At 30.9% G+C, this 25,165-nt stretch overlaps 1 protein-coding gene across 3 annotated transcripts in view; it reads left to right on the top strand.

Moving 5' to 3' along the window:
* Positions 1-3,829: 3,829 nt before the first annotated feature.
* The window catches only part of LOC105233124 (uncharacterized), a 54,680-nt gene continuing 33,344 nt past the window's right edge, over positions 3,830-25,165 (top strand). Inside the window, exons 1-3 of one of the 3 annotated variants that reach the window (XM_049451567.1) lie at positions 3,830-4,008; positions 4,076-4,261; positions 15,428-15,439. In XM_049451567.1, the coding sequence (XP_049307524.1) occupies positions 4,243-4,261; positions 15,428-15,439 (31 nt within the window). In that variant the 5' untranslated portion in view covers positions 3,830-4,008; positions 4,076-4,242. Of the gene's footprint in view, positions 4,262-15,427; positions 15,440-25,165 lie in introns of all 3 variants that reach the window. The other 2 variants (XM_049451569.1, XM_049451571.1) reach the window with 2 other exon arrangements.

Raw genomic sequence — 25,165 nt, forward strand, 5'->3', positions numbered from 1 at the left:
CAAGGCCACGATGTGAGCTAATGTGCCCGCTAAAACTTTCCATTAATAAATTGACTGGTTCTATCTAAAGAGCCCTTCAAATAGTGACTTTTTGAGGATGTAACGACGTTCCAAAATTGGTTTTCAGATTTCAACTGCTCCAAATGCGACAATTTTGTTTATTACTGTACTCATTCAAACAAAAGAGAGTTTCATCTCAGAAGAAACTTTCCCGGGATCGGTGACTATTTTGTTTTAATGCCTATTCACCAAACGTGAACCAAGATCCTTACACAAAATCTTCCATAAAGTGGATGAACCCAGCTCCAAATGTTGCGCGTGATGGCGGATGGAGTCATTCGCATCTTCTTCGATACCCTGCTCCAATAGCGTCGTTGGTACGCATTGTATGACATCTCTAAGGATGCGCATTATCTGTTGGAGTAAACATGGTGCGAAACTGATACATGGTTGCTCGAATTACCGATTCTCCTGGGCGATTATGTCGATCGAATATTGGACGCAGTGTGGGCTTGGTACTAAACATTATTACATGGCAAATTGAGTGTAAATCAAGTAACAGCTGTCAAAAATATCTACTTGGAAGAGGGTATTGTAACCTACGGAAGGTTTATCGTGAAATAAGATGTTAGATAATATCATAGATCATCGCTTCACTATCTTCTATGAAATCATAAGAGTCGCTTGCCTAGCTGTATACATAAATATATTTATTTTTATCAGAACAAGAAGGCCTTCTTTAAATGCTGAGATCTCCGCTTGGAAGACACTGCAGTGGACTGATAGTTGGAAGGTCATTCTGGTACATAATTTTGCGGAAAGACACCACCTCCCACTCGATTATCTAGTTTGAAAACATACGGATAGACACTTATCCCTGTGTTCCTGTCCACAAGCCTTAATTCTGGTAGTACGAGAGCTGGAGCGTACGTTGTCCCTGCCTACCTTACCACAAGCTAATTCTGCTCTCGAAGGGAGGGCAGTGTTGGAGACCGAATTTAAGTATGTGATTTTGACAATCGGTGGTATTGGGTAGAAACGAGAGCTTACTAAGGGACGTTTTCGCAATGTCTGGTTAGCAGCCATCTCTCAGTTAAGGTATAGTTAACTTAGCGAAAACTTCTTCTTTCGGTAAATAATCTATTTTTTATAAATTTGACTGTTTTAAATTAAAATCGCACCTTTGTTGAAGTAATTTGATCATATGAGTTCGGACCTAGCTTCGTCCATCATTTACTTAGATTAACAAAAATTTAAAAAATCGAAAAAAACTCTTAATATAATCCAAAATACATCCTAACATTGTGGGAATGAAATCGAAGTTCCATCCCGAGAAACATAGTGAATAGTTAGAGCATCATAAAAAAAAGTCCTTTTATACACATGAATGCCGATTTAAGAAAATTCTCCAATTTATATTGTAGAAACTTTGTGTTGAAACGCAACTCTGATACAATATATTTTCGATGAATTTTTCTCCAATCCAAATGTTACAATTGTGTTTGTTATTTTTCTTACATTCAAGAAATACTTCAGAATTTTCAAAAAACACAAAAAAAAAAGAAAATAAGACAATCAAAAGGCGTTGTGTTAAACGCTGTATAAAATTAATATTAATACTAAATTTTAGTAAAAATCATTCCTAACAAGCTTCATATAAAATTCATATTTAATTTATGTGTGTATCAAAGCGATTTACCTCGAGCCTCTTCTACGACAATACAGCAAAGAAACTAGAAAATAAACCCAAACAATGGCCTATGCATACTTGCGCTCTCCGCAGATGGTGAAACATCACATCCCGTACGAAAAATACCTGGTGGAGGTGGGTAAGCGTGCTGGACCTTGTGCCCGCCGTGAATATATGCAAATGGAGCTGATACTGCCTAGGCAACCGATCACACAACCACCGCCCAAGCCGAATAAGAGTGTGCAGGTGAAGGAGGCTGATATCGATGCCTGCATGAAGATCAAGAAACCGGGCAAGAAAGGTAAAAAAGGCAAGAAGAAGGGTAAGAAGGGCAAGAAGTAAACGCAAATGATTGGATAGTGAAAAGTGAATAAACGGTTTCTCGTGGTGCATTCAACCTCTTCAGGTTATGTAATTAAAATGTGGTTATGATACCTATTCTGTAGTCTGTCATATAGATTGAGGGTTATTTGTAAAGAAAGTTTGTTTTCGTATGTAATATTTCGAGTAATAAAATTTCTCTTGTAGCGTACGTCTTTGAAAAACAGTGAATTTTGTTCTTAAATAGTCGATTGGCGCAAGAAGAGCCTTTTTTGAAGGCTATAGTAAAGATTTGTGTTAATATATATGCTTTTTTCAGAGCTGAAGAGGTATACCAAGAACTACCTAGGTGGTCGGCAATCATTCGTATTGTTTCGAAGACAGAATTCTAAGTTAAGAAGAATTAAAACAGAGCGTTCCGCTGGTGGTGTCTTCTCTCTGCTAATATTTAACTTCCATATTTTCAAATTCCATCAATTAATTATTGAAGTAGGGGCCGCCTCCTAGAAACATCAAGAGGTCTTTCCTCGTTTACGTCGACGACATCGTCCAGTATGCCGAACGAGACTTCGGGCACAATAAACTTCAGAGACGCACTGACCGCTTTTCAAACCTTCCCTGACTCCCTCCAAGTAAATGACACACTTGGAGTTAAAGCACCGCTCATTGCAGACGTAGAGCTAGAGTTGTCCCGATAATCTAAAGTGACCTTTGCGAAACACTGTTCTGGATACTGTATCTGGTTAAACTCCTACTTATCGAGAATCGACCTGGACATACCAAATATTGTATACATATGTTCAGCGTGTAATAAGTCCCGGGCCTACAGGTTGATGATATCAAAAACAACTAACCTGAATTCCCTAACCACTTAAACGGGGACTGGACAACCGCTACAACAATACCAACAACATTTTTTGTTTTATTAAAATACATGAACAGTCCGGTTCAAATTTGATCAGACCAGCCTGAACCACCTAACCACTTAATCGGAGACTACATAACCACTACAACAACACCAACCACTTAGTACAATCGTTAAACTTAGCTCGATGAAGATTGGTTCATACCAAAGATTAATCATCTTTTTATTAAAAATTGTCGAGGTATACTTTCACTGATGGTATTTTGACGGTTTATAAAATTTGCGCATTTTTTCGGATTTTATTTTAATAATTTTATAACGGTATCTAAACCGCTGCACTTAACTCGCTCTCTTCCTGGATTTAGTAGACTTTGGACCTCCAGCTAATAAATATGCTTCGTGTACGTAAAAATATTTGTATGAGTATGCGTTTTAGAGAACTAGCAACATGTTGCAAGCACAACGTGATTCAAACCCAAGCAACAAGTTGCCAAGTTGTCGGGAACGACCGCTTTTTGGAGAGACCAAAGTCAATGCGTTCCACAATAAGTAAAAGTCAATGCGCAAAAGCAAAATTATTATAAAATAAAAGTAAAATAACAATAAAAACAACAATTTAAGCCGAAACATGCCGATACAGCAACAAAATGCATGCCCTTGCCGCAACGAAAAACCACGAGTCTGGTGCTGTTGTGGCTGGTGGTGGGCATTTGGGTTGCCTATAAAAGCAGTGTGGCGCATACACACACACACTCACATGCATATACACATACACACGCACATGTTTGCTATTGTTACTGCTGGTATTTTGTGATTAATGCGCACATGCTGTGTTTGTTGGTGTTTTACTTTATTGCCTTTGCTTTTGCCGTCAACAATACACAGCGACAGTGGCGTCGGCGTCGACAGCACCAGCACCAGTAGCAGCAGCAACTTCTTCAACAGCCAGCGAATATCTTCAATCGTGTTTATGCTGCCAACGGCTCTAGACGCAATTAGCAACGTGGTACGTGTCGATTTAATTCCCGTGTTGAGAAAATTTCAAGCAAAATCAAAACAAAAACAAATATTTTGAAAAATTTATTTTTTGAAAGAAAAAAGTGCAATTTTCTTTAAAACGCAGTTTTGTGCGGTAAATTCATATTACATATAAAATATTGCGAAATTCGTGTGTTTGGAAAGTCAATTTCCTTTTGCAGCAACAGCAACAACAACAAAACCAACAACGCCCATATAACTAGACCGCCCACGCAATAAATTGCGACGAATTTTTAGCGAGCGAAACAGCGCAAATCAAAGCGAGACAATTTTCGCATTTTTGTGAAATTTTAACTGCAACCGCAACAACAAAAACAACAGCAACGAGATGTTCAGCTCATTCACAGGTAATGTGCGAATAATTAAATATAAAACAAAAAACATTTTTTTTTGTAAAAATTAGTTTTGAATTAAGGCAGCTAATGCGTAACTTGCATTGAAATTGGAAAGTGAGGTTAGGTTGTGTTTTTTTTGTTGGTTATTATAATAAAAATATCATTGAACGTGCATGAATGAAGTGTTTTACAATATTTTTGGTTGAAATTGGATTTTTTTTCAAAGAAATACAATTGAAAAATAAATAATTATGGAAAAGAGGAGAAAATAACGGAACAAAAATTTCAAAAATATTATATACTTAAATAAGCGCAGAATAAAAACTATGCGTTGCATTGAAAGTTTACGTATAAAATGGATTGCGAAATACTTTTGAAAAAAAAAAAAAACATAAATATAAAATAAATAAAACAAAAATACAATAAAAAATAATAAGAAAAAGAAAAATTAAATTAAATTAAAAAAATTGAATACAATGAAATAAAATAAAATAACCTAAAATAAAAAAAAATAAAAAAATTAAAGTAAAAAAAAACAAAAAATAAAATAAAATAAAATAAATTAAAAAATAAATTAAAAAATATAACTAAATAAAATAAAATAAAATAAAAAATTATTAAAAAAAAATCTAATTCCAAAATAAAATAAAAAATATAAATTATTGTTATTTTTTTAAATAAAATATTAAAAAAATATTTCAATATAAAAAATTAAAAAAGTAATAATAATAAAAAACATTAATATACGTTTGTGTAATTATACTTTGTTTCATTTTTATGAAATATTTTACATAATATAAAAAAAATTAAAAATAAAATAAAATCAAAAATATTTTTTTTATAAAATTTTTCTTGTGAGCAACGATTAAATTAACTTTATGTTAAACCAAAACATTGGGAAAAATAATATATGTAATATATCTACCTTATCGTTTGAATTTTAAACAAATTATATTTATATTTTTTTTTAACAAAAATATTTAAAAAAATTCAAATTTTTTATTTAAAAATCGTAAAATTAAAAAAAAATGCTTTTATTAAATGAAAACGAAAATATATGTATGAGTAGGGCCCAGCTAAAGCGGTGTTTGATTTTTTGGTAATGAAAATATAATAAAAAATTTTGAAGTAAAAAAAATTTTAAGAAAAATTAATTAAACCAATTTTTTAGTAAAAAAAAATTAAAAAAAAAAATAAATAAAAGAAATATTTTAATAAAAAAATAAGTAAATAAAAATTAAAGTAAAAAAATTAATAAAAAAGAATTTTAATAAAAAAATAATGAGTTTAAAAAATTAATAAAAAAATATTTTGTAAAAAGTATATAATTTTTTATATTTTCTTATAATAAAAATACGTCTAAATGGACGTTTTATGAAGACAATAATTTTTAATTACAGCTATTAATTCTGTATTATTATTTTTTTATTTATTAAAAATATTATTATTTAAGTCAAAATGAAGCAGTTTTTTTTAATAAAAAAATTTTAAGTAAAAAAAAATTAAAAAAAAAAGATTTTTAAAGTAAAAAAAAATAATTAAAGAAAAAATTTTAAGTAAAAAAATATTAATTTATTCATAATTTTTTTTTTTGAATTTAGTCTAAATAAATATTTTATACAGAATTTTATTTTTAAGTCAAGCAATTTGTTCTAAATTATTATTAATATTATAATTAATATCTTTTATTAATTTAGGATCAGTTAAAGTGATACTTTTTTTAAGTGAAACATATTAATAAATGAAAAAATAATGAAAATTTTTTATATACAAATTTAACTAAAAAAGTTTTCAGGTTAAAAATAATAAAATGTAAAAAAAAAATTAAAGTGAAAAAATTTCAGTAAGAGATAGAACGTAAATTCTCATAAAAAAATTAATTCGAAATAAATATTTTTTAAAACGCATAAATTTTAATTACAAAAAATTAATTTTTTTTTATATTTCTTTTTTTTATTAAAAGTGTTATTTTATAATAATTCAAGCTGTTGCCGTACAAATAATTAGGTCTACCAATTTTATAAACAGCAAAAGTTTGTTTGCACAAAGTACATTCAAAACACATTGCCTATAATTTATGAAAACACCTCCAGCTTACACAAATAAAAATACATTTACATATATGTACATATGCTTGTATATACAAATACAGCCATATTATGAAATGCATTAGTCATCGAACACAGCAATTGGCCAATAGCAACATCACCATCATCACCTGCAACATCTCGCACATGCCACTATATCAATTTCAGCAACAATAACAACATCAACAATTTCGCGCAACGGTGCTGATTTGAAATTTTACTTGTATAAACAAAACGGACAATACCTGCACGCACACATATGCAGGTATATACATATATGTATACACAAGTAGAAGAAGAAACGTGCAATTATACAGCAACATATGTATGTACATCCATCAACATGTTGCCAAGCAGGCGCGGTCAATTTGTATTTGACACACAAATACATACAAACCGGCAAATAATTGTAAAGAGTGGGTGGTGAGTTATTGGCGAAGGGCTAATAGTTGGAAGAATACAAAAAAAAAATTGTTTGTTTGTGTGTGTTTGCGCCTCACTAGGCTCCACTTCAGCCCTGCAATATGGCGCATTGCACATTTTCCTTGCGCGTTGCATATTTTTTTCTCAGTTTTTTCACACTTTCGTTTTTGTTGCTTATTTTATGGGCTTTTCTCTTTTAACGCTAAGTTGTTGTTGTTATTTTTCGCAATACGCTACTTTGGCGACTCAATGCTGCAACTTGTTGTTGTTGTTTTTTGCTGTTTTTGTTCGTTCCATTTTATTTGGCCGCCTCAAGGATGCGGCAACAGCCAACACTTCCACTTGCACTCATACACACACATATACAGTGTAAAAATTCTTCTTTCACTCGCCTTCGTGACACGGAGTTGAGTACACTTCGCTGCCGACGGCGTGCTGCGCTCACATTCTTTATTGTATTATGTCATCATTGGTAGCAAACTGCTTAAAAACAAGAACAAAAACACATACTTATTTACACTTATATACTTACTTATTTTAGATACATATGTATATGTGTGCATATATGTGTGTGCTGAATTAGCTGAGTGCCGCTTAACCCCTTCTTCCTCCCAGCTAGTAAACAGCGAGTTAGCAATATTATTTTGCCCCCCACTATTGTTGTTTTACAATATTTTGTTTGTGTGTTGTGTTGTATTGGACGTTATTGTATGACTTCATTGGTTTGCGGTGGCACAACAATAACAAAAATGTAGCAAAAAAAATTATTATAAAGTAAATGGAAATAAAAAGTTAATATGCTAAGAAACTATAAAACGAGAATGATCAATAAAATCCGAGTTAGCATGAGTAATGAATGCTGTAAGACAGTTAGAAAAAAAATTAACAACAACAAAATAACGTGAAATTCAAAATAACAGCAATTATGACGCCATTCATACTGCTTTTTTTATGAATTTTTAATTTTTAATAAAAAAAATATTTTGTTGTTGTTGTTGAATGTTGTATAACAGCTGTGAATAAATAAAAAATGAAAAAATGTAACTTTGTCTGCATCAAAGCCATAATACCTTCAATTAACAAACAATCCCTTACGAGTTGTTGATTTTGATCGTTCAGTTTGTATGACAGCTATACGCTATAGTAGTCCGATCCGAATATTTTCTTCGGAGATTGGACCGTTATAATCGATAATGATCCACGTCGAATTTCGTTAAAATATCGTCGCAAATAAAAAAGTTTTTCATACAAGAACTGTATTCGTATCGGTCAGTTTGTATGACAGCTATATGCTATAGTGATTCGATCTGAATAATTTCTCTGAGAATTGTAGAATTTTATTTAACAATAATCCCTGCCAATTTTCGTGCAGATATCTCGGCAAATGAAAAAGTTTACCATACAAGCACTTGATTTCGATCGTTCAGTTTGTATGACAGCTATACGCTATAGTCGTCCGATATCGGCGGTTCCAACAAATAAACAACTGCTTTAAGAGAAAAGTAAGTGTGCAAAATTTCAGATCGATATCTTCAAAACTGAGGACCTAGATTGAAAAGGAGTCGACTTTCCTATACTTGTAGCATTGGACTTAAGCACCTCCAGTGAGCTTAGCAAGCGCTGCTCGAAAACCAGAACTTCTGCGAATGGGAGATTATTCTGGCCCACAGTGAGCCTTAAAAGGCCCTGCAAACTGCTTGCCCTCAGCAAAGTCAATCTCTCCGCAATTGTATTTGTTTTGACTGGACACTGTCCAATAGATATACACTCGATGCGGATAAATATTTTGTCGGACATTTTTTGCCAAAGCTGTATGGTCTGAAACGGCGTGGAATCGTGTAGTCACTTTCTTCTCTATTATCCTCTCTTATCCAGTTTTGCTAGACTGAGATTGAAATACATATATGGATAGACACAGCTTTGGCGAACCTAGCGATATTGCTGGGATCGATATTGCCAGCCTTAATAAATTTGTGAGCAGTTCTAAACGCTTCGATCTAGGAGAGTGCTCCACTTTTAGGAGTTTATGAGTGACACAAAGAACGAATTTGGTGGAAGTGAGATTCATTGATTGAGGATCAACCCTTTGAACTAACTTAACCTAGTATTCAGCCGTTTCACTATTATTGAAAGTGTAGCTTAGGGGCAAGTTCGCCTGGAATGTCTGAAACAGTTGAATACGATCTAGAATTCTAGAATGCGTTTAGTCCTTCTTGACCTCACCTTTATGCAATATTCTCTCCCAGTGAAGGTTAAGACCTATAGTTAATACTTTCTAGTTTTACAAATGTCTAAAGTAACTCACTCACTATAATTTCGTTTTTTTCGTGGAAGAGTGAGTGGGTTCATATAATACAAACTAACTGTACCATTTAAAAAGTCTATAATTTCTGAAAGATTTGAGCTTTATGAAAGATCTGAGAGAGATTTTGTAATTTTTTAGTACGAAGAGATAAGAAACAGAGAAAATTCCAAAGAAATTTCGTTAGGATATCTTAGCTTCGACTCAAGTTATAATCCTACGTAGTGAGTTAGATACAGGGTTGCACATACGCATGATGAAGTTATGTAGATAATGTATTCCTTTCCCTATCTCTATTCTGAAGAAATTATTATCCTTTCTCTCTCTCTTTCATGAAGAAAATATATTCCTTCCTCTCACCCTTTCGTATTCATATGTATGTACTATACGAGTATATTCTCTCGCATCTTGAATGCCTTTATAAGCAATCGTTAAATTCGTCATCGTTCGTTAGAATCGTCAATTTCTTAACACCCTTGTGCAAGAAATTACGCTAGGGTATCATGACAGTGCCGGCTTAGTGCCACAATTCAATTTAATCGCATTAAAAACACAACTCGCGCTCTTTCGCCAGCGAGCGAGTAGCCCGTGTGACCACTTGAGTGATGTTTCAGAATTAATATCAATTATTTAATTTTGTCATCAACAACTATGCGGCGACAACAAACAGTGGCTTTGGTGCGTGTGACCCCAGATGGTAGACGGTATTATTGAATGGAATATAAATATGTGTGATGGTATGTACCCAGCCAACCACGGCTACCCGCTTGTGACAAATATTTCAATACAACTACACATTTTTTCTCTTTGCACTAACACCAACGCACATTTTCGGGTTATTTTTTGTTGTATGATCACATGTATACGTACGTGAGTGGGTTAAATATTCGGTCGGCCTAAGACACACTCTATATGTTTATCCCCTCGTTTACCACCATGTTACCCACTAATTATCTGGTTTTTTACCCGCTGATGGTTTGCAGGGTATGCACTTAGGAATGTGGGAAGTATGTGTATGTATGACTTTTTTATATGTATGTGTCTGTATTTATGTTTCTGTGTGCATGTGCCCATGTCTGCTTGTGGTTTTAAAATTGCTGTTCAATTGCTTTATGGATCTTGTGTTAGAAAGCGCAAGATGAAAAGTTTTTTTTAGTAGCTAAGTGCATGTTTATGTAGAAAATACACTCACACACTCATATATACAATGTCGAGTGCCACACCCGCAGGCACTTAATGCGCATTAATGGCGCTTTGAAAGCAATTTTTAATGGGATTTCAAATTTTAATTTCATCGAAAAGTTCTTGCGGGTATAGATATGTATATGTATGTATGTACATGTTAAGCTTTGATAAGTGAAAGAATTTGAAGGCACGCGTAAATGCAGAGCACCAGAGCAGCAGATCTTTAAAATTGGCTGCTATGGAAACTAAAAAAAACGTCTTTCAAGTACTTGGATTGGATCGCTCAGTGTGTACAAGCAATGAACATGATGCGAAATATATTTATATATGCTATGTACATATGTACATATGTATGAACTAGAGAACTAGAATATTTATAAATATTTATTTTATATATGAATGTCTATTATTATAATTTCAAGGTTTACGTGTGCCTAGCAACGTAGAAATCGGAAAATCACTCGGCATACTTATGATCTTTGCACTGTTTGCGTTGAGGGTGCGTGTGCTTGCTTTGATAACTAAAATTTCAAATATTTATAAACATTAGGGTGGTATGTAAATTAATTTTTTATAGTCATAACCATCGGTATTTTGGGTGAAAAATTTTAATAAAAATATTTAGAAACAAACATTTTCAAGAAAAAAATATTTGGAAATTAAGGTTTTTCAAGAAAAGTTTTTGGAAAAAGTTTCGATGAAAAAATATTTGGAAAATAAGGTTTTTCAAGTAAAATTTTTGGAATAAGTTTCGATGAATAAATTTTAATGAACAAATTTTTTGATAGCTTAACTTTCTAATATTTATAAACATTAGGGTGGCACTTAAATTAAGTGTTTATCCGGGACTTTGTGTGAAAAATGTTGATAAAAAATGTTTAGATACAAAAATTTTCAGGAAAAATGGTTGAATGACAATATTTGAAACAACTTTTTTTTGGAAAAAATTCTTAAATTATGAGTTTTTATGGAAAAAAGTTTTGACGAAAAAAATTTTGCCAACAAATGTTAAGAAAAAAAATTGGATGAATAAAATTTGATGTAAAAAATTTTATAAAAAATGCTCGTTTTGATACTTTCAAATATTTATAAACATTAGGGTGGTACTTAAATTAAATTTTTATAGTCAAGTTCGGCACTTTGGGTGAACAAGTTTTATGAAAAAAATTTAGATACAAAAATTAAAAAAAAAAATGTTGCATGAGAAATTTTTGTGAAAAAAATTTTAATAAAAAAGTTTTGATGAATAAAATTTTAATTTAAAAAAAGTTGATGAGAAAAATTTTGTTGGAAAAAAATGTTGATAAGAAAAAGTAATGAAACTAAATTTTAAGAGAAAAGGATTTCGATGAAAAAATTATTATTAAAAAAAGTTTTGATACAAATTTTAATAGGAAAAAAGGTTGATGGAAAAAAATTGTTTGAAGGAAATGTTGTTGAAAAACAATTTTGAAGGAAAACAGAAATGAAACTAAATTTTGAGGAAAGAGAATTTGGATGATTACAAATTTTAAAAAATTGGTGAAAAAAATTATAAAAATTTATTAGGTAATAAGTTTGTTGAAAAAAGATTTGATTTTGATGAAAAGTTTGTTATAAAAAAGTTTTGATGAATCAAAATTTTGATGGGAAAAACGTTTTGATGAAAAAAATATTATGAAAAAAAAAAATGTTGAAAAAAAGTTTTAAAAATTTTTTTAGGTAAAAGGTTTTATGAAAAAAAATGTTTATGAAAAAAATTTTGTTGAAAAACAACTTTGATGAAAAAAAATTAATGAAAAAAATTTTGTTGAAAAACAATTTGTAAGGAAAAAAGGAAATGAAACTAAGTTTTGAGGAAAGAGAACTTGGATGAATACAAATTTTAATCGGAAAAAAGTTTTTGTGAATAAAATTTTGATAAAAAAAAAATTGTTTAAAAGAGGTTATAAAAAAAATTGGTGTTAAAAATCTAAATTTAAAAAAAATCGATAAAAAAAAATTTATAAAAATAAAAATTTATAAAAAAAAATTAAAAAGAAAATTTATAAAAAAATTTATAAAAAATTTTATAAAAAAAAATTAAAAAAAAAATTAAAAAAAAAATTAAAAAAATTTATGAAAAAAATGTTATGAAAGAAAATTGTGGAAAAATGTTTTGATACAAAATGTTTTTGAGTTCATATATGTACATAAAATATTCTCTGTGTGTCATGCTCTAATCAGCACCAATCATTATTATTACGAGTATCTTCAACTGTGGTAATATCAGCGTAGATTTTAAGACGAGAAAAAAATATTTGTTTTTATCATATTAAGTATCGCCCTAATATACATATATTATTGTTTATGAAAGCATATTATATTTGTGTGAAAATTTGTGAAAGGCTAGTGTTCAAAATATTTCAAATTTTGTTTCATATTTTGAGTTCATTGGAATTTGGCGCGTGTGAGGAGACACGCACATGGAAATCGCAAAATTTTAAAATACTTACAAAATTGATTTGTTTATGAAGTGTGCATGATGTGGAAAATATGTAAAGTAAAGAAATAGTTTCGTAATGCGTTTGCAAATTTAGTATAAATTTATTTTTTTATATGTATAAGAAAATTTTAGAAATAATAAATGAAAAAAATTAAAACGGAAATTAAAAAAAAAAATAAATTAACTCTTAAATATTTATATTTATTTTTAAATAATGAAATAATAATATTTAACCAAATATTTAGTTTATTTTAAATGGACAAAAAATATGAGGAGGTTTATAAAAAATATTATATTTATAGGAGACATTTTTGAAATAAAAAAATATAAAAAAATTAAAAAAAATTAAAACTGAAATTACAGAAAAAAATAAACTTTAAATTACAAAAAAATAAAAATATTCATTTAAAATTAATATTTTTTTAATAAAAAAGTACTAACAATGTTTAACAAATTTCTAAGTTTATTAGGAGTATGCAGAAAAAAGCATGTGAATGATATATAAAAATAGATATTCGCAGATATTTTTCTAATTCCTACGTATTTAAGATTTTTTTTTGTTTTATTTTGTTATGAAAAATAAAATCCATTTTTGTTATAATAAATTCCGCACACGCATCCATTTGGAATTTGCGCACAAATATTTAGCATTTATTTTGTTTTTGTAAGTGATCTACCATAATTGTTTTACTAAATTCCAACATGCAGACACGAAATTGTTTGTATGTATTTATGTGCAAGTGAAATTAGAAATTAAAAACATCGAAGGCGTATTGAAAGAAACTGTTTCGATTTGAAGCAGAAAATTGGAAAATTTCAAGAGCACACAATAATAATATCAAAGCAAGGCAAAAAATATTATTATTTTATATGTAATGTACATATGTATGTATACTACATGTAAGGGTGTGGCATTTCTGCTTGTGAAGTTAAAACGAAGCAATTCAGAAATTTATAGAACAATTGTTTGTAATTTTAATTTGGCACGTGGCTGCGGTTTGTGGGAGAAATATGTAACTATTTATGTTTATGTTTGAGATTTATGTATATTTATATATACATATGTATGTATGTATGGACATATATATGTGTCTGTAGATGATTATGTGGCGCTTGTATGTGTAAGACTCTTTTGCAGTTATTTTTCGGATTTTGTATTTCTTTCCATGAATTTTGCAATTAATTTGCAATTTGTTGAGTGAGGAAGTGTGAAATGAATGCATAGCTTTACTAAATAGTAATAAAGCCAATATGCAGGAAGCATTAGTAATGCCTTTGTACGAGTATGTATGTATGTATGAATCTGCATACAAAATTTAATATAATTGATAACATTTTTTTTAATAATTAAACAGTATTAGCTTATATATCAATTTTATTAAAAAAATATTATAAAGTTTTTTAATTTTATTCTTAAAATATTGTGCGATTGTGTGTATATATTTTATAATAACAATAATCATCATTATAGTAGTGATTATTACAATCAGCACACCTAAACAGAATATTTCATAAATATAATAATTGAATTAGAAACAAAAATAAGTGTATAAAAAATTAAAATTTGGTTCTATCGGATAAAAATATATAAAAATACAAGGAAATACAAAAATATTTTTTTAGATTTTTTTTTTAGCTCAAATTACAATATTTAAAAATATTAGGGAGTACATAATTGATTATTTCTGTTTTTTAGGTGAAATAAAATTTTATCAAATTAAATTTCATATGATTTTTTTTTATATATTTTTTTAATTATTTCAATAAAACTCAGTTTCGTAACATAAAATTTTCAAATCTATTTCTAACTATTTTTTATTAAAAACCTATATACTTGCATATTGCTCATTAGTATAAAAAAAAAACAAAAAAAAATTTACGAAAATAAAAAAAAAATCACAGTCATAAAAACGCGCTCACAAAACATCCACTGCCCTCCACTAGTAAACGTACAACGCACAAACTGCACGTACACAGCCCAGCCACGTCTAGCGTCTCATTTCACAGAAGCATTATAATAGCTTAGTGCTCCATCATTTCTAAATACGACTCTACACTCGTAGTAAAACATAAAAATTTTAAGATTTTATTTTTATATTTTAAAACTATATTTAAGTCCCATTTTACGCCAACACCTCCTTGCTTTCTCAAACCGCAAACACGCGTCAGTCGCAAAATTAAAAAAAAAAATCAAAAAAAATCTAAGTAACCACTAGACACAATTTAAAAATTTTTTACGCCATTTTACATATTTTTAGCTATACAATAAAGCTCACAGCCACACATTTTATAGCTAAAAATTATAGCAAGTGTTTTTAGAAGACTTTTTCTCAAAAGACTTTATATGTACTTATATATAAATATAATCCTCTGTATTTTATTATATAGTGCATCAAATTGGTTTCATTAAAACCATTTACACCTGCGGTCACTTAAATGTAAGTAGGTAAAAAAAAATTATAGGAAATGCCTCAAATTACCATAAAACCAACGAATTTGTTGCGATTTCCATATAACCGATAGTTGTATGAGACATTTATCTGACCACATGAGTACTCATGAATTCATAAAATTTCAACACAATTTTTAAAAACTCTTTATGCGCTCTCTTTCTAATATACTCTTTTTAATATTTTCTTTCTAATATCTAAATAACTCTAAATAACAATAAATGAATTTCTTTAATTTTTCGCTGCTGAAACGTTTCAAACACGCAGACAGCTCCAAATGTAAGTACCCTTTATAACACACTCTCTTCAGCATTAATCTATCTTTGAAATCATTTTGAAAATTATACTCTCTTAATACATATTTATGCTCTAATTTGACACGAAGAGTACACTTACGCACAGCTAGCTTTCATCCTTTGAAAATTTTGATTCAAATCAGAGTTTTTGGTAACTAACTTTTGAAGAACGTAAAATTTGAGACTGAAGAATGTAATAGAGGTAATTTTTAAGTGATCATAACAAGCACAAAACATATATTTGATAATAAGAGTACTTTGGAGAATAAAGAGAAAAGTTTTTGTTAATGGCTTGGTACGAAACCACGAAATGGATAATAGTTCTTAAGAGAAATTTGGTTAGATAAATGTATCTCCACTCAGCAAACAATAACAGATAAACTGATAATAGTTCTGAAGAAATCTATTACCCGTACCGAACTATCGGCTATTGCTTGTGAGGATATACATACATATTTCTCTTTTAAGTTTCATTTAGTTTCATGTTGCTTATTTTCTGATCGACACAGGAAGATTATAATAATCTTTTTGCACTCAGAGATCTGTCATTCCTTCGCGAAGCTTGATCTGATTGTAACGGGTGATTTTTTTGAGGTTAGGATTTTCATGCATTAGTATTTGACAGATCACGTGGGATTTCAGACATGGTGTCAAAGAGAAAGATGCTCAGTATGCTTTGACATTTCATCATGAATAGACTTACTAACGAACAACGCTTGCAAATCATTGAATTTTATTACCAAAATCAGTGTTCGGTTCGAAATGTGTTTTATCGACAAATTTTGTTCAGCGATGAGGCTCATTTCTGGTTGAATGGCTACGTAAATAAGCAAAATTGCCGCATTTGGGGTGAAGAGCAACCAGAAGCCGTTCAAGAACTGCCCATGCATCCCGAAAAATGCACTGTTTGGTGTGGTTTGTACGCTGGTGGAATCATTGGACCGTATTTTTTCAAAGATGCTGTTGGACGCAACGTTACGGTGAATGGCGATCGCTATCGTTCGATGCTAACAAACTTTTTGTTGCCAAAAATGGAAGAACTGAACTTGGTTGACATGTGGTTTCAACAAGATGGCGCTACATGCCACACAGCTCGCGATTCTATGGCCATTTTGAGGGAAAACTTCGGACAACAATTCATCTCAAGAAATGGACCCGTAAGTTGGCCACCAAGATCATGCGATTTAACGCCTTTAGACTATTTTTTGTGGGGCTACGTCAAGTCTAAAGTCTACAGAAATAAGCCAGCAACTATTCCAGCTTTGGAAGACAACATTTCCGAAGAAATTCGGGCTATTCCGGCCGAAATGCTCGAAAAAGTTGCCCAAAATTGGACTTTCCGAATGGACCACCTAAGACGCAGCCGCGGTCAACATTTAAATGAAATTATCTTCAAAAAGTAAATGTCATGAACCAATCTAACGTTTCAAATAAAGAACCGATGAGATTTTGCAAATTTTATGCGTTTTTTTTTTTAAAAGTTATCAAGCTCTTAAAAAATCACCCTTTACTTGTAGTAAGACTAATGACAGGCCACAACCTATTGGCATCATCTGCGAGCCCGATGGGCATAAGTAACGACGATACATGCATAAAGTGCAGGAAAATAGGCCTGAGAGATATACTGAAACACTTCCTATGCATCTATCGAGCATCATCTAGAACTTTTCTTAGATGTAAAAGAGCTTCGCTGTTCAAGAGAATGGAACTCTTCTTAGATATGTAAGAGCTTCGCTGTTCAAGGGAATAGCTGAAGTTCCAAAAATAGCTATCAAGTCGCCCTTAAAGTTTGCAAAAAGCGTTGACGTTTTGTATGACGTGTATTCCAGTCCATATTAAACTGTATCACCATCTAACAGTACTAAAAAGCAGTAGGTCTATGTACGGCGTGAGAGTCGGCCAGTATAATCTAACCTAAACTCTAGTTAGTGTTGTGTTACTTATTTTTTGAGTGACGCAGGCAATTTTTGAGAATATTTGTGTGCTCATAGAACTGTCGTTGCCTACCGAAGCTCGATCGTTTCGGTACATAATTTAATGTTATTTGAAAGTCTCGTTCTGAATATGGGTTTTTCGAATATGTCTTTCTTTAAGTCTAGGCGATATAGTTTGTGAAAACTCTGGCTTGTCAAACCGTGTTGGCATTTCTGGTGACCCCTCGAAATAAAGATGCGCCTGCGTTGGCAGTTAAAACTTGGACGAAGGAAAAACACCGAAAAAAATCTTTCGTTCTAGTCTTTAAAAATTGTATTTCAAATGCCTGTGCAATTTATCCCGAAAATCAGTTGAGCAGTTCTCGAGAAATCTTGCCAAATGACTTCAAAAACACAATTTCGAGAAATGTGTGCTTAAAAACGCACTTAGCCTAGCTAGCCTCGAGCGCACAAGTTCTCAAGACTGTATCTCCGAAACTATTACTCGGATCAACTTGAAAATTTAGGAAAATATTCTAGAGATATTGTAGAAATTAATAAGACAATAAAAAATTCGATTGTTTTAAACCCGTAAACCCATGTAACACCTTAAATTTGTATGCGTGTAGTAGCCAAACGATGGGCTTATCGACAAAATATATTAAATTGAATGCTTCCTTTCAGGACCTTGGTTGGAAATGAGTTTTTAAAAAGAATTTGACTATATGATTTTAAAGATAAATGTTCTTAACTATGTATATCCTCGAACAAATCTTAAAAATTCCAACTTCAGACTCTAATACTATGCTATGTCTATCTTATCTAGCTTCAAGCTTTTGCGGCTACTGAGCCTTTAAGTTAGAGGGACTAGATTCAGTTTCTAGATAATTGTATTATTTGCTTGAAGATTTGCGGTCTACTTTATTGCTTAAAATGCCATCTACGAGCACATACGAGTATGTATGCTTAGATGAACAATTATGAAAGAAGCATCTAAAAACCACAATTTTTGTTAGAAATGCGGTGAAGTAAAAAATAGAAATAGTGTATATATAAATAGCAAAATATTCTTTGTTGCGAAAGAATTAGCGAATATAAAAAAGTCTATAAAAAGACACTTAAAAAATTGTGAGAAGTGTGAAAGGCGTGATATAATATTATATGTACTTGCCTGCCATGAAAATTCGCTGAAAAAATTGCAAAAAAATTAAAAAAAAAAATTAAAAAAAAAATTAAAAAAAAATTGCGACATAAAGAGCTCGGTTGAAAAAGCAACAATAAATCATTTTGTCGTTAAAAAAAGGAAAATAAAATTGCTTTCTAAAGAACTCGGCTAAAAAAGCAAAAATAAATCAGTATACGACGAGTTTAAGGGTTTTACAAAAACAAAATGTTAGCTAGTTATAAATCAATTTGAAAATATGTGTGTAAATGTTTAAACACTTTCAACTTTTTATATAAAAAGGGATTTTTAGTTGCAGACTTGCGAGAGGTATCATTGGTTTCAACCCAAAAATTCACAAGCAAACTCTAAAGAATTATAATAATTAATAAAATATATACGAGTATAAGAACTAATCAATTATAAATAATGATCAATTTTAAATTAAGAAAATGTTAATGTTAAAAATTAAATACTAAGCATTAAGTAAATACTTGTTTAAAAATAAAAAATTTAGCGCCTACCCACAACTCGCATTATCTACTTCAAGCTGCTTGAGTGCGCGCTTATCGCTTGCAAGTTCAATTTTTGTTTGACTTTTTATATAAAAATCACTGCATTTTACTATATTCCACACATTTCAACATAAATCATTTAAATATAGTATTTGGAATTTAAAAATATTTGCAAGATAAGCAAAATTCGTAGCCTCAATATGGGTATTAGCTAATCGTTTGTATGAGTCATTTAGTTTAGGTACTTGCTGAATTTGTTATGACAGATTAGCTGAGGTCATCGGTATTAATTACTCTCAGAATTGCGGTTGTGTATTGAATATAGTACTGGAAACTGAAAAAATATTATACATTTTCGCTTCAGCTTAGTTCTCATTATTATAAAAAGTATAAATATATAAGTTATCATATATCCTTGTATATAATAATATACAAATTAATCGCTGAAAATTATGTAAGCAATTGTTGCATTGGGAGTGAGTTTAAAACTCTGAGTTTTTAGTAATTCTCCGTACTTATGCAAATTTTTCTTGAAAAAATTATATTTTCTAAAAGAAAAGTAGTGTTTAAAGAGAGTTTAAGGAAAGTACATACATAATTCCTTGTTTATTAATGTGGTTTATAACTAAACTCCAAAATCCACAATAAGATTTGTGTTATTTAAGCCTTCCATTCTGTTATAAACAAAAAAGTAAAAGTAGTGTTTGAAGCGAGTTAAAGAAAATCGTATTGTAAATTCGCTGTCTATGATTAGTATTTATAGCTGTATGCCAAAATAGACAATAAACACTCAGCTTCAGCCATTAGAAGTCTTCGGTGCTGTCATTGGCACTAACAAACGTGGTGTTTAAGCAGAGTTTAAGGAAATTATGTAGATAATTTGTTGTCTGTGAGTGGTGTGTATAGCTGAACATCAAAAGCGACTATAAACTCGAGTTTATATAGCTGTCAGTTATTAAGAAAAATATGTATTATAAATTTATAGAAGCATTTAAACGCTTGAGTACCTCCAAGTACACGCATGAGAACTCAAACTTTCAGCTTCAGCCATTAGAAGTCTTCGGTGTTTTCATAAACACTAAAAATGTGGTGTTTAAGAAGAGTTTAAGGAAATTACATAGCTAGTTCGTTGTCTGTGATTGGTGTTTATAGCTGAACCCAGAAATCGACTATAAACCCGAGTTTTGAAAACTAACAGTTATAAATTACTACAAAACCATGTTAGAAATTTACCCCAAACTTAAGCATAGGCTATTAAATACCTTCAAATTTAGTTAATTGCCTCATTTTAGTCTAATTATTTATAAATTGAAGGGTTCACTGATAAAAAGGAACTTCGTAAACAACGATTGTGAAGAGCTTAATATCTTTTATTGAAAAATGGGGCTAAGAGTCAGATGGGATATTTTTTATTCCGAAATTTTTATTGTTGGGTCTGTAAGTTCGATATTTTAGGTGAAATATTTCCTCACTTCTGATTTATAAACATGAAGGCATTTAACCTCAACGACTGAAAAAAATTATAGAAATTTGTCTGAGTAATAGTTGATTTTTGTACAACCTTTCGATTTCATGCGAGAAGTTATTTATTGCTAAGCAATTAAATAACATTTTAGAAAATTATTCAGAAGAAATTCCCTTAATTACTCTATTAGATGTCGTTGTTGTAGCAGCAGTATACATACCTGAAGAAATTTCTAGGAATGGTGCCGAGTTGGCAGTCCTTGGCTGGATAATAATCCGGGTCCATTACGTTTATTCACACCTGAATGTAGTGCGAACGGTCGGGTTCTTATTATTAACTCTATTAGAGCACATATTATGGTATGTCTAGAGGTTTTCATCTCGTAGTTATAAATATTGTTATATACGAGTATTATGACTTATTATGGTATGTCTAGAGGTTTGTTATTTATTCTGTGGTTTAGTATTATTTCTGATAAATTTCGAAGGCTAACGAAACCCTCAATTTTCTTTTCTTTGGAAATATCTCATAGCTCGTCTTTTATTTACAAATAAGCTATTTTTAATTGAGAGAAAATGAGTTAACGAACTAGATGTATGGACTGAATTGAACCTATTCTATATAGGGCACTGCAGGCTCAGTAAGAACTTGTCCAACTTCGGCATAGTCTATTGCGCAAACTGCTGGTACTCCAGAACACCGGATTCCGGATTATCCAGCAATTTGCAGAAGCACGTTGAAGGCACTAGGTTCCATCTACGTGTACAGGGATCGCATCACCACAGCCGCTTCCAACAGGCTCCTGGAATTGTTCAGAATGTTGGGCCTTTGTGACCATAAATGATATAGGGAAGGCACAATAGACCATAATCGCAGTGCAAAGTCTAAATTTTTCTAATTTTCTGTCTATTTAACCCTACACTTACTAATACTAAACTTAGCATATCTTCTATAAAAAAGTCTTCAACATTTTTCATTTTACACCATCAGTTTTTCGTAATGTTTGATACTACACCATCAGTTCTTCAAGAGACCTGAGTTTTTTAGCCAATTCGAGAGTAGTTCCGTTTTGTTCCAAAAACACTTGAATTCACATACGAGCAAGTCCGATCACTTCTCGAAAAAAACAAATAAAATATTACACTGGTCAACGAACTCTACATTTTTTTATTTGGAGAAAAGAAAGCTAAGTTGATTAACACTTGCCAAATATTGAGTTATAGCGGATTATTTAAGCAAAAGAAAATAAATTAAAGCAAATAATGAGCCAAAAATAGAGAAAGTGAAAATTATTTAATTTTTGAAACGAAAACCGGCTGAATTAAGGTAATCTAAAGCATATAAATGCAACTCACGCACACCTAAGTGGCGGAGGAAATGAAGAAACGTGAACAACAACAAAACAAAAACAAGAAATAAATTATAATTGACAATGCACAGTTAGTGTTGCATTCAACACAACAACAATAAAGTACAAAGTGAAGAAAAATAAACAATGCTCGAGTGACGGAAATAAAGCAGAGTCAACGAATTAAGAGAAACGAAAAAAAAAATAATTAAAAAAAGTTAAAAAAAAGAAAAAGGAAAATATAGAAAAAAAAGAAAAAAACAGTAAAAAATGAAAAACGAAAAAAAAAAAATCTAAAAGAAAATTGTAAATTACAACAATTAAGGCGACACAGATTCGAGATTCTCTAATTAAGCAGCCGAGAAAATTACTTAAGCAACGGCGCTGCTGTGCTGCGGGGGGCGATGGCGAATGTGCTTGAAGAATCAATTTCGACATACGTGCATAAACTATGTGGTGAAGCGACTTGCCACAGCGATTGAGCAGAAGATAACAAAAAGAGGCTGCGTGTTGTTGTTGCTAGTGCTGTGAAGCTACAAATAGCTGACGGTGAACGATGAGAAGAGCTGACGGTGAACTGTGAAGAGCCGACGGTTACGTTGACAGAGGCGCTGTGGCTGTTGCAAGCCGTAGAGCATGTGGGTCGACATTAGCTTCCTTTCGGTTTGGTTTTTTGTGTAAAAAGGGCGTGGCAAGGGTACATGTGGTTGTGCTCTTGTGAGTGACATGAAAAAATTGGGCACACAAGCAAAGCGGACATGCAAAGCTAATGCAATGGAGGTGGCGCGAGTTCAATGAACTCAATGCAATTCGAAAATTAAAATATTGTAAGAAAGAGGAGGTGGTTAGAAAATGAAGAGCTAGACAGAAATTCAAAAAATGTGTTATTAAAATATTATTAGAGTACTTAATACTCAAAATAGTCAGCAGTGCGGCCATTTCTTTTTAGAAAAAAGTCAAAGTTTCTAAGCATATGCTAGAAAGTCCAACATAACACAGCATTTTATCCTCAAAAACACCAAAAAATGGTGTTTAAGGCGAGTTAAAATGAAGTTCATAAAATTTTGTATAAATTTTGAGGAGTGTTTAAGTGCTAAAGTAGTCAATAAACTCGAGTTTATGGTTCAACTTTAAAGTGTTAGAAAGCATGCCACAACTAAACACCAAAAAGTGGTGTTTAAGGCGAGTTTAATGATTTTTTTCTTTCAAATTTCATATGTTTGAGCAGTGTTTACAGTTATTGTGCTAAACACTCATGACGGCGAGTTAATGCAAAGTACAAAACATTTTTATTGAGTTTTAAGTAGAGTTTAATGCTAAAGTGGCCAATAAACTGGAGTTTATGCTGTACTTTTAGTTAATCACACCAAAAAAGCGGTGTTAAAGTTGAGTTAAGTGATTTTATTGTCAAACTCCGTATTTTCGAGCAGTGTTTAATTCAATTAAGACGAGTTAAAGAAATGTATAAAGAAACTTTCGTTATTTTCAAAGATTTGATGTTAAAATGGCCAATAAACTGGAGTTTATGGTTCAACTCTTGTGCATCAAAAATAATACTTTAACAGAAAACGGTATTTATTAGTGAGTTTAATGATTTTTGTTTTGAAATTTAATGTTTTTTTAAAGTGTTTGATGTAAAACACCAAATTTATCGATAAACTCGAGTTCAATGTTTTACTGTTAGTGTATATATTTTGGTAATTTTTACGTAGTATTAATTATTAAGGTAACAAATAAACTCGAGTTTATGCTTAAGCTTTAATTCATTAAAATATTATTACAACAACACAGTAATATAGTGGTGGTTATAGCGAGTTAAATAATTTTTTTTTCAAACCATATGATTTTGAGTAGTTTAGTGTTAAACTCCAAATTTACTGATAAACTCGTGTTTAATATTTTACTTTTAATTATTTAGCAAATATTTCAGCACTTAAATTTTTTCAAACTCCGTTTTTTCAGAAGGTTTTACTGTTAAACACCACATTCATTGATAAACTCGAGTTTAATATTTTACCTTTAGACATTTAGCAAGTACTTCAGCATATATTTTTTTTAAACTCCATTCTTTTTAGGAGTATTTAATATTAAACTCCAAATTTTCTAATAAACTCGAGTTTAGTATTAGACTTTTAATTATTTACCAAATAATAAATTATTTAATTTTTTTCAAACTCCGGTTTTTGAGTAGTGTTTTATGTTAAAATACTAACTTCATTGATAAACTCGAGCTTAATACTTTACTTTTTAATATTTTGCAAATAATTCAAGATATATTTTTTTAAAATTCCATATTTTTAATAGTGTTTAATATTAAACTCAAAATTAACTGACAAACCCGTGTTTAATGTTTTGCTCTTACTGATTAAACAAATAATTTGGAATAAATATTCATATGAACGCCTTTTAATTACCATAAATACCTCCAAACACTCTTCGAAATACTCGAACTCTCAAAATGAGTAATCCAAAGCCATCAATTTTGGGTCGCCGCCTTACTAAAAGCTAGCACCCAACACACATACATTTTTATATATTTCATATTTGGAAATTATGATAATATTTATTAATATATACATATATGTAATTGTTCGTGCATAATGTTTGCTCAGAGTTGCTTATTCACCCAAATGAATTCTGTATTTCCACTGAATTTGGGTGTGGCAGGCAATTAAGTGGAATGTTATTTATTAAAAACAACAAAAAAACTAAAAATATTATAATAACCTTTTCATGCCCGAATTAAAATGGGCGTGGCAAAAAATTTTTTTAGTATGCATAAAAGATAGAGTTCACCTCAATATCAACTGACAAAAATTTCAATGTCCTAGGTGTCCTGGTTCCAGAGCTACAGGATGTTGCGTATATGCAACATTGGGCAATGGTGGTATGTAAGTACATACTAAATTTAGACACAAGTTGATTTTTTTTTCAATTTATGTATGGTAGGACACAAAAAAATTCTTTTGAGGATTGGAGCGCAAGTGCACATTGCATTTGCTGCATTTAGAGCTTGGAAACCCAGTGCTGCACAGCCTACATCTGCCTCTTGTTCCCCATTCCGGCCACTGATTATAACCATCAAATCGTAGGGATTTTGCAGGCTCTGCAACATGTGCTCTTTTATTGAGGTTTGATTCAGATTCAGAACCTGTAGAAGGAGCTGGTGATGACGGAGTCGATGGAGAAGGTGATGAAGTTTCTGAATTCTTTGTCAAAAGTAGTGATGATGGACGACCTCTCTTTTTTGCGACAACCGTAGTTTCACTTGCGTTCAAAAGCTCGGTAGCAGCATCCAATTGGAAA

The sequence above is a fragment of the Bactrocera dorsalis genome, chromosome 3, assembly GCF_023373825.1.
Source record: "Bactrocera dorsalis isolate Fly_Bdor chromosome 3, ASM2337382v1, whole genome shotgun sequence".
Lineage (NCBI taxonomy): Eukaryota > Metazoa > Arthropoda > Insecta > Diptera > Tephritidae > Bactrocera > Bactrocera dorsalis.